We start from the raw sequence: 18,445 nt of genomic DNA on the forward strand, positions 1-18,445 counted from the left end.
AAGCCAGAGTGGCATGTATGGATGCCCTGCAGGGTTACCACCTGGCAGATATTTGACAGGCCTGGTCATTGTTTTATGGATTTGCCAGTTGCCAGAAAAATAAATTTCATTTCCCAGGGTTTTTTTACATGGGTCTAAAGATTTGCATTATTATCATAACACAATGGGAGATCTAATGTTAAAAGTTTCTGTGTCCAGCTAAAGATGCTGCAGTGTTCCCAGTTCTGCCGTTTAAGCGATAACAGGTCAAAGGTGTTGAAAACACAGCAGCTGGCTGCCCACCAACACACAAGTGCACCGGCCGTGGGTAAGAGAGATGGTTTGAGTCACGCAACAGTGAGGAGATGTACGATGTTATCAATCTTATCTATATGTGTTACTATAGAAACTATAAGCTGCTGTTGAAGGGGGACTGTGAAGTCGCCTTGTGGTTGGAGTTACAGGGGGTTTGCCCTCTGTGTGGGCGGGTGCCTTTTTTTTTTTTTTTGCTTTTCAAAGGTGGTAACACTAATGCCATGCAGAAGTTCAGAATCCCAACCTAGTTTGGAAAATATTACGCTACTGCTGTGAAACGCCCACCGACTAAACAACGATTCAGTTTCCTCCCCAGTTTATCTGCTTGCTTTGTTCATTTCTTATCGATATCATGGCAAAACCTAAAATCTCTCCAAGACGCTACCAGTGTAGGAAACGCACTTTATTCTACCATATTCAAACCAGCAACGGCAGCAAATCAGCCCTTAAGCTGAAAGAAAATACTCTCTTACCAGTGACAAGAACTTTGAAGGTCAGTTTCTGGCCTGCGGCCTCACAGGTGTACTCTCCAGCGTCCTTCTTCTCCACCTGCTCCACCACCACACGCCGGGATTTGCCCTCAGACTCCACTTTGAATTTCTTGCTGGAGGTGATCAGTTTACCGTCCTTGTACCATTTCACTTCAGTCTTGGCCCGGGCCACCTCACAGCTCAGGGTGGCGCTCTCTGTCAGGGCGGCCTTGACCTCCTTCTGCACCTTCTCCTTGTTTGCAAACACATCCTCTCTCTCTATCGTGGAAAAGGAATTACAAGGGTTAAAACTCCCTCACTGATGCGATGCCACCCAGAGAACAGAGAAGGAGAAGGCAGGGAGAAGCTGCCAGCTCTGCTTCCTTAGGCTGCTTCCTGCACGTCTCCCCCACTTTGCAGGACCCCAAACAATAAAACTACAAGTACAATTTCAACTTTATCTATGGAGCCTGTAGGGCGTCTCCTTCATAATAAACCAACCCGAACTCCCACATTCAAACTCTCATCATTGCTCTGGAGAGTGACCTCAGATCCAGATCTCAATCTATCGGCACAGGGCTCCCTTTAGTTTTTTCACCAACATCTTCCTTACAAACCTTTCCCTCCCCTTAGAAACCTGAATGGACACCGATCTTCTTTCCTTTTAAGCAGTACTGTTCGTTTTTAGAAATGAATGATTATTTATCACTCATAAGGAGAGGGGCATGGATCAGCGTTCACGTCACACTCCCCAGCAAGTACCTGGCCCAAGCTGGCGAAGCAAATGATCCAACCAGAGGACTAAATTTGATCATGAATCCTGGTCACATGCCACAGGAGGCATGTTGTGCATATACTAAGAAGAAGATTCATAAGGGAATAGCAGGGTTTGATTTACCTGTGCCCTCTCCCTTTAAGAATGGAAGGTCTGCGGATGGATTCTCAGGTGGTGATGGCTCTGGTTGCAGCAGCAGACTTGTGTGTACCCTGAAAGGACTCAGCAGCAATGGGGCTTGTGCAAGTTGTGTTTGTTTTTGGATACCCAGCTTAACAAAAATCCAGATTTAAAACTGTCCCTGAGCCTGGCTCACAAAATGTTCCGCTCCCCGGCCAGGGACAGCTTCAAATCTAGGGGCTTATTACACACAGAATCCAAAGACAAACAAACCCAGCTTGCACAAGGCTTTCTGCCACACAGTCCTTTCACACCAGATTTGACTGCTGCAATCAGAGCTGTCCCCTTTGAAGACCTGGGCAGACCATCAATCTTTAAAGGGACAGGGCACAGGTAAATCAAACCCTGACATTTCCCTAGGAGTGAAACAGTGGAATTAAGGAGAAGCCAGATGAATGCCAAACAGACATTCAGAATCCCAACCTCGAAGGGAAATCTTACGCTGCTGCTGCAAAACACCCACCGACTACGAAGATTCAGATGCCTTCCCCATTTCACCTGCTTACTCTGTAAACATATTCTCAATATTGTGCTAAAACCCAACATCTCTCCAAAAGCTCTCTGGACTCAGAGCCGAGGTGCCAGCAGGGCAGGAAATTCAGCTTACTCTAGAATGCTTCAATCAACAATGGCAGCAAATCAGCCCTTAAGTTGAAAGAAAATACTCTCTCCTACCAGTGACAAGAACTTTGAAGGTCAGTTTCTGGCCTGCGGCCTCACAGGTGTACTCTCCAGCGTCCTTCTTCTCCACCTGCTCCACCACCACACGCCGGGATTTGCCCTCAGATTCCACTTTGAATTTCTTGCTGGAGGTGATCAGTTTACCGTCCTTGTACCATTTCACTTCAGTCTTGGCCTGGGCCACCACACAGCTCAGGGTGGCGCTCTCTGTCAGGGCGGCCTTGACCTCCTTCTGCACCTTCTCCTTGTTTGCAAATACATCCTCTCTCTCTGCCGGAGAAAAGGAATTATAAGGGTTAAAACTCCCTCACTGATGCAATGCCACCCAGAGAACATAGAAGGAGAAGGCAGGGAGAAGCTGACAGCTCTGCTTCCTTAGGTTGCTTCCTGCACGTCTCCCTGACTTTGCCAGACCCTGAACGATATAGCTACAAGCAAAATTCAGTTTTACCTATGGAGCCTGTAGGGCGTCTCCCTCATAATAAACCATCCCAAACTCCACATTGAAACTCTCATCATTGCTCTGGAGAGTGACCTCAGATCTAGATCTGAACTTATCGGCACAGAGCTCCCTTTAGTATTTTTCCAACATCTTCCTTACAAACCCTTCCTTCCGATTTTAAAACTTAATGGACGACTACTTTCTTTTCCTTTAAGAAGCACTGTTGGTTTTAAAAAGTCATTGATTGTGTATCACTCAGTAGGGAATGTCTGAGCCAAGATACCACCAGTGCAGGATATTCACTTTATTCTACAATACTTAAACCAACAAGAGCAGTAAACTGTTCAAAGAACATATTCTCTCTTACCTGTGACAGTGATCTTGAAGGTCAGTTTCTGGCCTGCGGCCTCACAGGTGTACTCTCCAGCGTCCTTCTTCTCCACCTGCTCCACCACCAGACGCCGGGATTTGCCCTCAGACTCCACTTTGAATTTCTTGCTGGAAGTGATTAGTTTCCCGTCCTTGTACCATTTCACTTCAGTCTTGGCCTGAGTCACCTCACAGCTCAGGATGGCATTCTCTGTCAGAGCGGCCTTCACCTCCTTCTGCACCTTCTCCTGGTTTGCAAACACATCCTCTCTCTCTGTTGGGGAAAAGGAATTAAAAGGCGTATACTCTCTCGTTGATGTGATGCCATCCAGAGAACAGAGAAGGAGGCAGGGAGTAGCTGACAGCTCTGCATTTGAGGCACCTTTTCCCTCATGTTTCCCCACCTCTGCTTGACCCCTGCCATCATCAGTGCAAGTACACATGCAACCGTAACTATGCACCTGCCAGCACCTCTCCTTTATAATAATCCACCCCAAATCCCCAGACTCAACCTCTCATGATTCCTCTGGAGCGATCTCAAATCTAAATATGAATGTATCACCTCAAGCCTCCCTGTAGCTTATTTGGGCTGAGATGTTCCTCGCAAAACTTTCCCTCCCCTCTGATAGCTGAGATGACCAACATTCCTTCCCTCCGAGGAACGCTGTTATTTTTTTTAAGTAAATGAAGGCATTACAGAAAAGACAGGGTGGTTCGGATGGAAGCCCTACAGACGTTCAAAATCCCAAACTAGTTTGGAAACCGTTATGCTGCTGCTGTAACAATGCCATCCAGAGAACAGAGAAGGAGAAGGCAGGGAAAAGGTAATGATTCCTAAGGCCGTATTAGTTTCAGGTCTCCCCCACTTTGCCTGACCCCGAAAAACATAACTACAGGGACAATTTCAACCTTTACTGTGGGGCTTGTATGGCATCCCCTTCATAATAAACCAACCTGAACCCCCACATTCAGATGCTCATGATTGCTTTGGAGAGTGATCTCAGATCCAGATCTCAATTTATTGGTGCAGGGCTCCCTTCAGTTTATTTCATCTTCCGTCCAAATATTTCCTTCCCCTTTGAAACCTCAAGGGATGAATATTTTCATCCCCTTTAAATAGTGCTGTCAACTCCATAAAGTCCGTGATTGCATATACCTCATAAGGGAATAGCAAGGTTTGATTTACCTGTGCCCTCTCCCTTTAAGAATGGAAGGTCTGCGGATGGATTCTCAGGTGGTGATGGCTCTGGTTGCAGCAGCAGACTTGTGTGTACCCTGAAAGGACTCAGCAGCAATGGGGCTTGTGCAAGTTGTGTTTGTTTTTGGATACCCAGCTTAACAAAAATCCAGATTTAAAACTGTCCCTGAGCCTGGCTCACAAAATGTTCCGCTCCCCGGCCAGGGACAGCTTCAAATCTGGGGGCTTATTACACACAGAATCCAAAGACAAACAAACCCAGCTTGCACAAGGCTTTCTGCCACACAGTCCTTTCACACCAGATTTGACTGCTGCAATCAGAGCTGTCCCCTTTGAAGACCTGGGCAGACCATCAATCTTTAAAGGGACAGGGCACAGGTAAATCAAACCCTGACATTTCCCTAGGAGTGAAACAGTGGCATTAAGGAGAAGCCAGATGAATGCCAAACAGACATTCAGAATCCCAACCTCGAAGAGTAATCTTACGCTGCTGCTACAAAACACCCACCGACTACAAAGATTCAGGCGCCTTCCCCATTTTACCTGCTTACTCCGAGAATTTATTCTTAACATTGTGGCAAAACGCAACATCTCTCCAAAAGCTCTCTGGACTCAGAACCGAGGTGCCAGCAGGGCAAGAAACTCATCTTACTCTAGAAAGCTTCAATCAACAACGGCAGCAAATCAGTCCTTAAGTTGAAAGAAAATACTCTCTCCTACCAGTGACAAGAACCTTGAAGGTCAGTTTCTGGCCTGCAGCCTCACAGGTGTACTCTCCAGCATCCTTCTTTTCCACCTGCTCCACCACCAGATGCCGGGATTTGCCCTCAGACTCCACTTTGAATTTCTTGCTGGAGGTGATCAGTTTACCGTCCTTGTACCATTTCACTTCAGTCTTGGCCTGGGCCACTGCACAGCTCAGGGTGGCGCTCTCTGTCAGGGCGGCCTTGACCTCCTTCTGCACCTTCTCCTTGTTTGCAAACACATCCTCTCTCTCTGCCATGAAGAAGGAATTAGAAGGGCTTAAACTTCCTCACTGATGCCATCCGGAGTCCCCAGAGGGAGAAGCTGACAGCTCTGCCTCCGAGGCACCTTTCACCGCATGTTTCCCACCTCTGCCTGACCCCTGCCACCATCAGTGCAAGTCCATGTGCAACCTTAACTATGGACCTGCCAGCACCTGTCCTTTATAATAATCCACCCCAAATCCCCAGACTCAACCTCTCATGGTTCCCCTCGAGCGATCTCAGATCCAAATTTGAATTTATCCTCTCAAGCCTCCCTGTAGCTTATTTAGCTGAGATGTTCGCTGCAAAACTTTCCTTCCCCTGTGGTAGGTGAAAGGACCAACATTTCTTCTCTTTGAGGAGCATTGTTATTTTTTCCAAAGTAAATGAAGACATGACAGAGAAACTAGGATGCACTGATGGATACCACGTTCAGAGTTCCAACCTAGTTTGGAAAATGTTATGCTATTCCTGCAGAACACCCACCGACTAAGAAGATTCAGCAGCATTTTACCTGCTTACTCTGTAAATGTATTCACAATATTGTGGCAAAACCCAAAGTCCCCTCAAAAGCCTCCTTCACTCAGAGCTGAGATGGCAGCAATGTAGGAAGTGCATCTCACTCTAGATTGCTTTACTCAACAACTGCAACAAATCAGTGCATGAGTAGAAAGGAAACAATCTCTCCCACCTGTGATGATAATCTTGAAGGTCAGTTTCTGGCCTGCGGCCTCACAGGTGTACTCTCCAGCATCTTGCTTCTCCACCTGCTCTACCACCAGATGCCGGGATTTGTCCTCAGACTCCACCCTAAATTTCTTGCTGGAGGTGATCAGTTTTCCATCCTTGTACCATTTCACTTCAGTCTTGGCCTGGGCCACCTCACAGCTCAGGGTGGCGCTCTCTGTCAGGGCAGCCTTCACCTCCTTCTGCACCTTCTCCTTGTTCGCAAACACTTCCTCAGGCTCTGAGATGGGGAAATTAAAGAAGAACCACAGAAGGAATAAAACTATCATGGGCGATGGACTGTTACATATATCTAGTGTTTTTAAAATATAAAGTCATTCGTTTGATGAAACATGGTTCTTATAGTTCCATACTCCATTAACAGCATATTATCAATGAACTCTCTACCCCACACCCCCAAGGTTTCTCCAAATCCTTGGTATCTTGATACTCTCTTTAGGTAGGCAGCCCTGCATATTTTCCAGCTTTCAATATTAACATCCAAAAACTGTTTCTTTTGTTGTTGTTGTTGGGAGTGGGGGTTTTTTGGTTCATCTTCTTGGGGATAAGCCAACCCCATCACATTTGCAGTGCTGCTGTGGTCTAGTAATATGCCATTTAAATCAGCTCTCTGACATTTGAAGTCTTTAAATCAAGATTGGGTATCTCCCTCTAAAATATGCTCTAACTCAACCACAAAATATGGGCCTAATGTAGGAAGTAATGGGTGGAATTATTAATGGATGGCCTGGGTGATGCAGGTCAGGCTGGATGATCACAGCAGTTTCTTTCGGCCTTCAAAATCTATGAATGTTGAGACACACATGGTACATTCAGCAGTGTAGCAGGGGGATTTTACCTTAATGTATCTAATATATTTGGCAGCAAATGAAGTATTTAAACACCCTTACTTCCAAAGTAGAACCTTAGTACTTTTACCTCAGCAAATGAACTGGCATTGAAAGGCTATTATGGCTAATAAATGATAAACTAAATATACCCATTTAAAGGATATGGTCAGCCATCTTGCTAACCAATGACTAACCAATTGCCAGCTAACCAATTGCCTGTCTGAGAGTGGTTTATGTGGAACAGTTTCTTTCTTCCTGTATATTGTACTTAATGTTGTTTTATATCTTTTTATTTAAATGTTGATTTACTGTCTGCATTAATACATACATGAAAAGCGGTATGATTCTCCTTTCCCACCAGTGTAAATCAGAATTGATTGCATTGAAGTCTAAAGATTGCACTAGTGTAAAACTGATGTATGGGAAAGGAGAATCAGGCAGTAGGTATTTAGGGACAGATTTTTAAGCAGTAGTTTCCATTTTTGCATCCACTATTTGTGCTTAAAAATAACCGCTTATGCAATTTAGGTGATTCACATATTTAAATTGATTTACAGACACAGTCAGTGATTAGATATCGAAATGTATTACCATGGATGCAAGTTATTTGCACTCAGAATTACAGGGGCAAAAAAAAGCGGTCCAGTTAACACTGGTCTGAATGTTAGACTTTTGTGAATATGGACTGACTAGACATGTATATATTAATACAATAATTCACAAAACAGCTCACATAACTGGATGTCATCTATTTGAATGATCAAGTAACAGGCCATACATTACAGATGAATGATTTCACCTCCTAAGTCTTACTTTTCCCCTTTAATATTAGACATGTTATATATTGTGAATAAAGTTGCTAATTGCCAGTCAATATAATTGAGCTACTCTGCTAGGGTCAAATTTATCCCAAGGTTAACTCCGCTAAATTTATACTAGGAATGAATATGACCCTTACAATTCACAAAGGGACAGAAATACTTTTAAAGTTAAGCAAGATATTCAATTAAGCTGGTAAAATAGACATATTATAAGGTCCTCAGCTGGCATATGTCAGTGTAGCTCCATAGAAGTCGCTTATGATGATTTACACCAGCTGAGGACCTGGCCCCTCTATACTAGGATTTTATGAGCAAACACTGTGTACAATTAACTTTAAAATCATGTCGATTGCAGAACCAACTCCTTGGTGACCATATGTGGTCCAGCGCACAAGGTTGTAGATGCTCAGTTCTTGTTTCCCTCAACAGGACGGCGAGTGGCTACATCCCTGGTGGGTTTTCACCTTCTTCTGCAGCATAGGGCATGGGTCACTTGCAGGTTTAAACTAGTGTAAATGGTGGATTCTCTGTAACTTGAAGTATTTAAACCAGGTTTTGATGACGTCAGTAACTCAGCCACAGGTTAGGGGTCTATTATAGGAATGGGTGGGCGAGGTTCTGTGGCTTCCAATATGCAAGAGGTCAGACAAGATGATCATGATGATCCCTTTTGATCTTAAAGTTTATGAGTCTATCCCAGTGCGTCACACTGAATATTTACCCCTTTAAAAGGAAAGGTTTTGTGCTTCCAGTGGAGCCCTGGCACATAAGAACTGTGAAAACCAAGGTGAGTGCAATGGTAACCAGATAAATTAAGACCCAGAAAGTCACGGCACTTCTGGAGAATCCAGTAAAATAAAGATTTCTGCAACTAAAGCACCAGCCACTGAAAAAGAACTGATAAATCCCTCCTGCCTTTCAAGGTTGGATCAGTTTTCCAATGAGCTGCTGATGGACCTGCATGTCACGTTACAGTCACATGTATGTGAAACACAGCAATAGTAACTGCGTTGTGCTCTCTGGTTACGACAAGAGAGGGGTAAGATGCCGCATTATCCCGTGCAGCTCTGAAGTCACCCTGTTTGAAAGAGAACTGAAAACACTGGTGTTCTCATGCAAACAGCACTCCGTCATTCTGAGGCTTGACCAGGGCAGCCATTTTGTCCACTGGCTACATCTCCGAAATTTTCTGTGGCCTTGCATCTGCAATGGCAGACCACCAGGGTTTCTTTCATTTTTTTAAAATCAACTCCTGCTCTGCAATCTCCCCTCCAAAAGCTTCCTTCCTAGTCTGAGCCCCACTAAATTGCAACAGCGGCCATCTTGGCTGACACTGGGGACTGAACTAGGGAACCTCCTGAGCTAGAGGCACAAGCTGCTACAGCTTGAGCTAAAGAGCCAAACCTTTGTAGCTGAGCTCTGTAACAAACTCACCTTCTCTGAACACATAACACACGGGCCAGTGGATTGTGGGGCACTTGAAGCCACAGCAGTGTTAGCAGGAAGCAGAGATACACCATGTTGGGGCAGCAGGTCCCAAAGGTGTTCTGCTTACAGAAGACTGAGGCAAGCAGAATGTCTCCCGAGGCGATGAAGGAGCAGCAAAGCTTGCACTCTTTACGGTGGAGCTGCACCCCGTATTGGCTCGGACCCCTAGTGAGCACGGAAGTAGGAGGGCCCCTGGCCTCCCAACATTGTGGCTCCTTTGTGTGTCTAATAAAACATTATTTATTTGTGTTACATTCACACGCAAAGGCATCAGTCAGGATTAGTGTCCCATTGTGCCCGGTACAAGCACAGGGATCTGGGGATGAGACCTTCTTTATATAAAGTAAAAAGCAATTAAGCACAACTGCCTCTCTGCCAGGCGGAAGCTAGTTTTTGTCTTTTCAGTTTTAATTGGGGAGCAGACAAGGTGATCATAATGGTCCCTTCTCATCTTACAATTTATTAATGAATTGTTATTCCGTAGCCTAATTTCTACCTTGATTAATAACCACACTGAGCACATCATGTTTGCAAAGCACTTTAAGTTCCATAGCCTGTGGAGACTGATGCAGTGAGGGGCAGTGATTTAGCCCAGACACACACAGTAAGTCCCACTGGGACTCAAACCCAGGTCTCCCAAGTACTACCCCCTACGTCACTGGTAGCATTATAATTACACAGCACCTTGCCCCTGTGTGGCTTCACAGGGAGTCATCTACCACACCTGCAGAAGCACACCCAGAATCTGTCCCTAATCTAACCTAATACCAAATAAATCGCTGGAAGGTATTTGTTAATGTCCAAATTCCTGCTGTTTTAAGACAACGGGAACTGTGCTGGATTGGATCACCAGTAGCCTGCTTCTGGCAGTGGCTTATACCCGATACTTCACCAACAGGGGAAAAAGAGATACCATAGAGTAGAAGAAATGGATATGAGACCAAATAGATGAGAATAGATTGATTATATTGACAGATAGCAAGGGTCAGATTATGGGAGGGAAGTGCTGATATTCTTTGCTCCAGATTCACCTATAATCCAGAGCAGATGGTATTTCTGCTAAAATGATCAGAAATAAAACAGTAATGTTGTCATTCAATCCTTTGTCGTTAGTCTTCAGAATTAACACCAGAGCAGCTCAAACTGTTTATTGCAAATAATTTATCGGGCTAATGTATCCCTCTTTCAACGGGCTAATTATCCACAAAAGACTTGGGTTTGAAGGAATCTATTTGTTACTCATGTAAGCAGTGTCAGGATGAGCTCCACCCTGACATCTGGTGGTGAAGTGTGGCAAGTTGTGGAAAAGAACTTCAGGGGCCGATCTCATTTGCATAGGCACACCCACCCTGCCTAGAATGAGGCCATAGCTGCCCAAATGGTCACTTTGGCTGCTGTGGGATCCCCAGTGTCTCTGTTATTGGGGCAGGAAGAATAAATTGTTATTACCCTGATTATGGGAACTCTGCTTGGAACTGTACTTGGCTTTTTGTTATGATGGAGGGACTCACCATCAACTAAGTACCACTCGCTAGGCAAGGGTCATGGGTTCCAAAACTCTGTGAACTGAGAGAGACTGGGGACAAGTATTAATACTTGGTGGCATAGGCCCCTTGGTGAGGGCCTTACATGCTAATTGCACTTCCTCCTCTCTCCACTGTGGAATATCAGAGCTAATTTTGATTCCATCAGGACTCTAGTTACAGGCTGCTGAGCTCACTTTGGGCTAATGGTGCACCAGCACTGAGGCTCCCCTATTACAAGCTGAATTCACCAAAGAGCTGAACTGACTAAGAGCTGAAATCACTGAGCGTTGTGTTAAGTAGTGGGGGAGCCTGAAGATATATTGTGGAGCAGTTTGTGGGAGGGCTGGAGTGCCTTGTGGACAGGCTGGTGGAGCAGTTCATAGGACGGCGGGAGTTGCTTGTGGGACGTGGAGCGGAGCAGTTCGTGGACCAGCGGGAGCTGCTTGTGGGCCGCAGAGCGGAGCCAAGCGAAGCAGTTCGTGGGACGGCTGGTGGAGCAGTTCGTGGGATGGCGGGAGCTGCTTGTGGGCCGCAGAGCGGAGCCAAGCAAAGCAGTTCGTGGGGCGGCTGGCGGAGCGGAGCTGTGGGGCGGTCAGCTTCAGATCATGTAAGGTGCCCCTTACTTCTCTCTCCACCCCACCCCATCTCCACCCAGGTTGGGAGGTAAAGCTCTGCAGATAAACTTTCGAACTCTGGGGCTGCCCTAACCAGGGACAGAGACTTTTGGGTCATTGGACTTTTGGGACTTTGGGTGATTTGGGGTTGCTGGACTCAAGAACCAAAGGGAAAGGGCATGCCCCAATTTGCTTGGGGTGCGTTTTTTTGCTCATGGGTTGGGTTATGAATCCTGTGGGTGGTGTTTCCCCAACATAATGTCACATTGTGTCTCTGTTATTAAAAGGCTTTTTGCTACACTCAGACTATGTGCTTGCGAGAGGGGAAGTATTGCCTCTTGGAGGCGCCCAGCGGGGGTGGTATATATTTGTCCCAGGTCACTGGGTGGGGGCTCGACCCGGTTTTGCATTGTGTTATTGGAATGGATCCCCTCGATATTGAACCCGGTCGCTGCCAACTCTGATGGGCAGAAGGGTTACACTCAGAACTGTCCACTGAACTGTTTTATGAAAACAAAATTCAGCATCAGGGATTGTTTGCTGTTCTCATTATTTGGTAGTCATGGTGTGGGGCTCCAGAGGCTTCTGGAACAGCAAAAAGCTGGAGAATATCGGCAGGTGCTCGATCAAACCGCAAGATGTTCCCATCACTTCTACCCAATTGAATCTTATTTTCAGTTTATTTTGAAATGGCTCAGGATAGGTCAGGCCTGAGCTGCTATTTACTGGACATCTGAACCGCTTGCAAAATGATTAAGATACCAAAAGAAATCCCATCACTGTCAGAGTGACAGAAAAATCTAGCTCCTAAAATGTCCTGAGCCTCAAAATCAAAGGAGGTTTGAAAGAGAAAAGTCTGCTTGGGTCATTGCTTGTTGTTCCAAGAACAGAGCTGACCTTGTACAGACACCTTCTCTTAAGATTCCCGTGGGTCCCAGATCCATTTAGAGAACACACTCAATGTCACCGTCACTGGATGAAAGGAGGGTTGGGAGGAGAGCTGGATAAAAGATGTGCTTTCACGTGTTTGTGAAATCCAACTCACTGTTCATTCCAGCCACACACACATTTCCATTTTTGTTCACTTTGCCACACACTTGAGGACTTGGGGAGGGGATTTTTTGAACACAGTATGCAAAATATGTATTTTTTGCACACAGTATGTGTGTGCAAATGAGTATGTCTACTGCTGATCTGTTTGCCCTGCCAACCTGTAGGTGCCAGCTGTGTGTGTCTGTGTCTTCGGATGATTTAGTTGGTGTTGGTCCTGCTTTGAGCAGGGGATTGGACTAATATTTTATGATTCTATGAGAGGGAGGCTATTATGAGGAGAAAAGAAGAGAGAACAAAACAGGAGAGCTAGTGATTTTCAGGCTGAGCAGCAGTGGGGAGGACAGGGTAGATTATTGCGTGATTGCATTGGACGTGCTTAAACTGCTTTTCCTGATGACATTTTATACATGTTCCAGCCCCAGAATCTGAACCTCAGGAGACCTGCAGAGACCTTGTGTCTCCAGACTAGCCTCAAATCTGGTCCAGCCCTCCCCAGCCTCCATGGCAGTACAGCTCAAAGCAACAACAGAAGGAGATGAAATAATCCGTTTTATCATGTCAGCAGAGAACATGAGAAAAGACCCAGAAAGAGAAGTCAATGAAATACAAATCAGAGCATCTCCCTCACCTGTGATGATAACTTTGAAAGTCAGTTTCTGGCCTGCGGCCTCACAGGTGTACTCTCCAGCATCCTTCTTCTCCACCTGCTCCACGACCAGACGCCGGGATTTGCCCTCAGACTCCACCTTGAATTTCTTGCTGGAGGTGATCAGTTTCCCGTCCTTGTACCACCTCACTTCAGTCTTGGCCTGAGTCACCTCACAGCTAAGGGTGGCGCTCTCTGTCAGGGCGGCCTTCACCTCCTTCTGCACCTTCTGCTTGTTTGAAAACACCTCTTCCATCTCTGCAAGATGGAAACACAGTGACGTACGTCCTTTTGCAGTCTCCTATCAAGGGGCTTAGGTGACGTTCCCCATATCACTGTAATATTTTAGCACCTCAGGAATGTTAATGACTGCACCCTCACAACAGCCGTCTGAGATAAGGAGGTATCTTTGTTCCCATTTTACGGATGGGGAAGTGAGACATCGAGAGAGGAATATCTCAAAGTCACATGGGAAGTCTCCTGCAGAGCTAGGAATGGAACCAAGGTCTACTGATTCCCAACCCAATGTCTTCACCCCAAGACCATCAAAAACAAAACCTATCCTCTAAAGCTGCTGTAGGCTGGTGCACCAAATGTCCATAAAGAGAGATCACGTGATGACCCTGACTGATCACCACCACACTGCACTTTAGTCCAAGGATCACACACTTTCACAGACATTAACAGCTAGGCTTTGCTGTCAGTTACCCGGGTATAAATCTGGAGCAGCAGTGGGCAAACTATGGCCCGGGGGCCACATCCAGTCCTCCAGACATTTTAATCTGGCCCTCAAGCTCCCGATGGAGAGCGGGGTCCAGGGCTTGCCCCGCTCTGGCTCTCCAGCTGGAGAGTGGGGTCCGGGGCTTGCCCCGCTCTGTGCAGCTCCCAGAAGGAATAGCAGGTCCTCCCTCTGGCTCCTACACGTAGGGGCAGCCAAGGGGCTCCGCATGCTGCCCCCACCCCCACAGCTCCCATTGGCCGGGAACCCCGGCCAATGAGAGCTGCAGGGATGGTGCCTGCAGACAGGGCAGCGCACAGAGCTGCCTGGCCGTGCCTCCACATAGGAGCCAGAGGGGGGACATGCCACTGCTTCTGAGAGCTGCTTGAGGTAAGCGCCGCCCGGAGTCTGCATCTCTGACCCCCTCCAGTGCCCCAACCCCCTGTCCCAGCGCTGATCCCTCTCCCCCCCCTCCAAACCCCTCAGTCCCAGCCCAGAACACCCTCCTGCACCCCCAACCCCTCATCCCCAGCCCCACCCCAGAGCCTGCACCCTCAGCCGGAGCCCTGACCCCCTACCCCCACACCCCAACCCTCTGTCCCAGCCAGGAGCCCCCTCCCACACCCTGAACTCCTCATATCTGGTCTCACCCCAGAGCCTGCAGCCCCAGCCGGAGCCCTCACCGCTTCCCGCACCCCAACACCCAATTTCATGAGCATTCATGGCCCGCCATACAATTTCCATACCCAGATGTGGCCCTCAGGCCAAAAGTTTGCCCACCCCGATCTAGAGTAATTCCACTGACTTCTTCCAGCACCTACATGTTCCTTGGTGGCTTCCCATCCAAACACTGCCCTGTCTTAGTCCTGATTAGCTTGCGGATAGCTTTGTAGCAGGTGCCCTCCTGCCTCCTAGTTGTCAAAACTGGAACAGTGAGCAAGAGACTGTTTGGAACCAATGGAGGATTTCAAAGGACAGCAAAGCAAGATGAGGCCCACAATAAACACAAATGCTAGAACCTCAGAATTATGAACATCAGAGTTATGAACTGAGCAGCCAAACACACCCCTCATTTGGGACGAGAAGCACACAATCAGGCAGCATCAGAGACACAAACACACTCAAAAGCAAACAGTATAGTACTGTGTTAAATACAAGCTACTAAGAATAAAGAGAAAGTTAAAAAAAATTTGACAAGGTAAAGAAACTTTTCTGTGCTTGTTTCTTTTAAATTAAGATGGTTAAAAGCAGCATTTTTCTCTGCATAGTAAAGTTTCAAAGCTGTATTAAGTCAATGTTCAGTTGCAAACTTTTGAAACCCAAATGTTTTGTTGAGAGTTACGAACATTTCAAAGTTACGAACAACCTCCATTCCCGAGGTGTTCGCAACTCTGAGGCTCTACTGTACTTCTTAGCACTCAACCCCAGACAAAGCCCCGTCAGCTTCAAGATCCTGTTCAAAACTGCTTTTCGCAAACCTATGCACCAGACCCAGCCCACCTCACAGACTCTTTCTCTCTTTGCTATAAGTGTTTTCCACTCCATGCCTAGCATCAAATTCCTCTTGTCACTACACACAACCAGTTCATCAATGCTGCAAAAACCAGCTCCTCTTGCCATTTGGAAGAGCCTTTCTGTGTCACTCCACCTCACTGATTCCCATCTGGTTCCAGAGCTCTGCTGCAAACGTCCCTCATTGCTTTTATCTACATCTCTGTTTCTCTCTCTCACCCACTCCTGACTCTCTGCTATCATTCTGTGTTTTAATTCTGTGGACCTGATGTTGCAGGTGTGATGGCCTCTAATTTTACAGATGTAATGGTGCAGGCAGGTTGCTAGATATCTAAGAGCTACCTTCTGCAGCCACAACATGTTGCACGTGCAATTATTTGTGGACACACAATTGCACTTTCAAAAGTAGAGGCAGGTTTCAGGCTTAGCTGAAAATCAAGCCCTGTGGCAGAGTTATTTACACCAAAAAGTGTTTGGGGATGAACCTTAGATGCAAGACACAATCCAGGATTAAGTATTTTATTGCTCCTGAGATTTCATGCATCCGCTCACCTTTGACTTTGACTTGGAATGTTATTTTGTCATCCTTAGATTCACAGGTGTAGCTCCCTTGGTCGTGCTGTGTTACATTCTTGATGATGAGTTTTCGGTCTGTTCCCTGAGAGGTGACGGTCATTCTCTGGTCCTGCTTAACCTCAGTTTGATCCTTCTTCCACACAACAGCTCCACTGGCCACCGACACCTCACACGCCAGCTCTAGACCCTCAGAAGGACTGACTGAAATTTCTGGCATTGCTTTAGGCTTGTTGACAAACTTAACAACTTCATCTAAAAAAGAAGAAGGAAAAGTAGTTTGTGCCCCTCCATTAACCTAGAGCAACATAAGAACAATCCAGTTACACCCTGGCATGATTTCAATCTTAGTGACCTCCAGGGCCCGGGGTTCCATCTATGGAAGAATTTACATTTGTAACTTGCTTGTGTTTCATTCCCCTCTAGTAGCAGGTTCACAGATGATAACAGCCAACTACAGCTACCCACTAGTGGAATTTCTCCTTTAGCTCAAGTGTTAGAGGTCTGTGCTAATGGTCCCAAGTTCAAACCCTTCTGATGACCACTCCAGGGAGTTACTAAACATGGATTCCCCGACTTCCATGGGAGCTGTGTATACACTAACCATGTGCAGAATCTGGTGCTATGTATTTCAGCCTAATGCAGGAAGGATGAGTATGGTTACAGAATGTAAAGACAACATGGTTGTCACTAAGGGAGTTGCATATGAGTGTAGCTGAGGGCAGAAGTTGATAGGAGTGTCATATGTAAGACATGGGGGGTAATTGGAAGGGACCTTCTACTTGGCACTGGTGAGGCCTCAGCTGGAGTACTATGTCCAATTCTGTGCACCAGACCTTAGGAAAGATGTGGACAAACTGGAGAGAGTTCAGAAAAGAGCAATAGACATGATAAAAGGTTAAGAAAACCTGACCTGTAAGGAGAGATTAAAAAATTGGACATGTTTAGTCTTGAGAAAACAAGAAGCCTGTCCATGGAAATAATAAAATCTTTCAGTGTGCATTTAATGGCGTTTTCCTTTATCTCAAATAGTAGAGGCCTGTACCCTGGCACTGAAGGTTATGGTTCAAACCGGACTAATGATCCAGGTTGGGGGTTACTACAATGAGGGCTGTAGTTTTTGGGTTTTTTCCCCCAGGGGTTAACATTAAAGTGAAGATGACATAAGTAGCACTGAGCTGCATGGAGATAAGCACCTTATAGATTAATCTAGGAACAAACATGTATGACACATCCTATTGCTCATGCTAACAAGCAACAGTGAGTGTAACATGTATTTCATACCATGCACTCAATCAAGCTAGCCTGCTGCAGAGTAAGTTGATGGCTGTCAGTGATAAGTAACCTTAGTTTAACATTACATACTATTCTGCAGCACCTGTTGCTTTAGGTCGCCAAGTATCCCAAGGACAACTAAGATGATACACCCATGCCAACCATTTCTACAGCACCAAGGAACAAACATTTCTGTTAAAACTTATCTACCATTAGGAGTAATCTATTTTAACAAGAACTATTTGACTATGGAATAATAGTTTCATTGGAGTCCTGGCATTAAAGGTTTATGGGGAACATTCACTACCACAAAGGTACCTTATTTCCCAGTCTTAGTTCTGGTCCCTTGCCTAGCCGTGCTTCTGATTAGCACTCTGGACAATTTTTTATTATGAAACGTGAAACCTGTCTGGTTTAGGGTTTTCTTAGCCGCCTGAAACTCAGACCATTTGCCAAAAAGATCACTGAGGTTTCCAAATCTTTTGATAATCGTGGGTAGAGTTTGCCTGAGCCAGGCTACAACTTCTGATGGAAACAATGTGAAATTCAGTAGTTTTGACCATGACCAAATGAAACTTGGTAGTTTCAAGGTTTGAGATTTTGGAATCATTTGAGGATGAAGCTCAAAGCAAAATCCAGTGAACCAAATCCAGAAAAACTTCCCACCAATCCCTGTGTGTGGAGTCGCCTGGATTTCACAAAGCATGTCTCCTCAATACCATTAGCTCTGAAAGTAAGAACGGACATACTGGGTCCGACCAAAGGTCCAGCTAGCCCAGTATCTTGTCTTCCAACAGTGGCCAGTGCCAGGTGCCCCAGAGGGAATGAAGAAAACAGGTCATCATCAAGTGAGCCATCCCCTGTCCAGCTCTGGACTGGAATACATCAGTTCTAGGACTCCCCCTCATTCGGCCTGAGGGTCATGCACTCTCCCTTAGGTAGCTTGACCTATCCCAGAAGTAATGACTCACACTCAGAGACCGCAAACGTTCCACAGGAGCACAGAACTTGAGTTTAACTGGACACCAAGGCTTTCTCAGAAGGTAGCCCAAGACTTTCAAACCCCCTCTCACAGGAGAGAGCTCAAAGGGAGCGTAAATTGTTGAGGCAATGTGCTCTAGAAGGGACCAAACTACAGGATTCAGACCCAGATCCAGATGCAAACCTGTCCAAAGTTTGGGGTGTTTAGAGCTGTGGTTTTGGCTTGGGCCCATCTCTAGTCATTC

At 46.1% G+C, this 18,445-nt stretch overlaps 1 protein-coding gene across 1 annotated transcript in view; it reads right to left on the reverse strand.

Moving 5' to 3' along the window:
• The window catches only part of OBSCN (obscurin, cytoskeletal calmodulin and titin-interacting RhoGEF), a 291,841-nt gene that overhangs the window by 237,762 nt on the left and 35,634 nt on the right, over positions 1–18,445 (reverse strand). Inside the window, exons 9-13 of the mRNA XM_078851342.1 lie at positions 13,124–13,399; positions 6,108–6,383; positions 5,130–5,405; positions 3,210–3,485; positions 768–1,043 (exon numbers count right to left, since the gene is read on the reverse strand). Of these exons, the coding sequence (XP_078707468.1) occupies positions 768–1,043; positions 3,210–3,485; positions 5,130–5,405; positions 6,108–6,383; positions 13,124–13,399 (1,380 nt within the window). The remainder of the gene's footprint in view (positions 1–767; positions 1,044–3,209; positions 3,486–5,129; positions 5,406–6,107; positions 6,384–13,123; positions 13,400–18,445) is intronic.

This window comes from Lepidochelys kempii, chromosome 2 (genome assembly GCF_965140285.1).
Source record: "Lepidochelys kempii isolate rLepKem1 chromosome 2, rLepKem1.hap1, whole genome shotgun sequence".
Classification (NCBI taxonomy): domain Eukaryota; kingdom Metazoa; phylum Chordata; order Testudines; family Cheloniidae; genus Lepidochelys; species Lepidochelys kempii.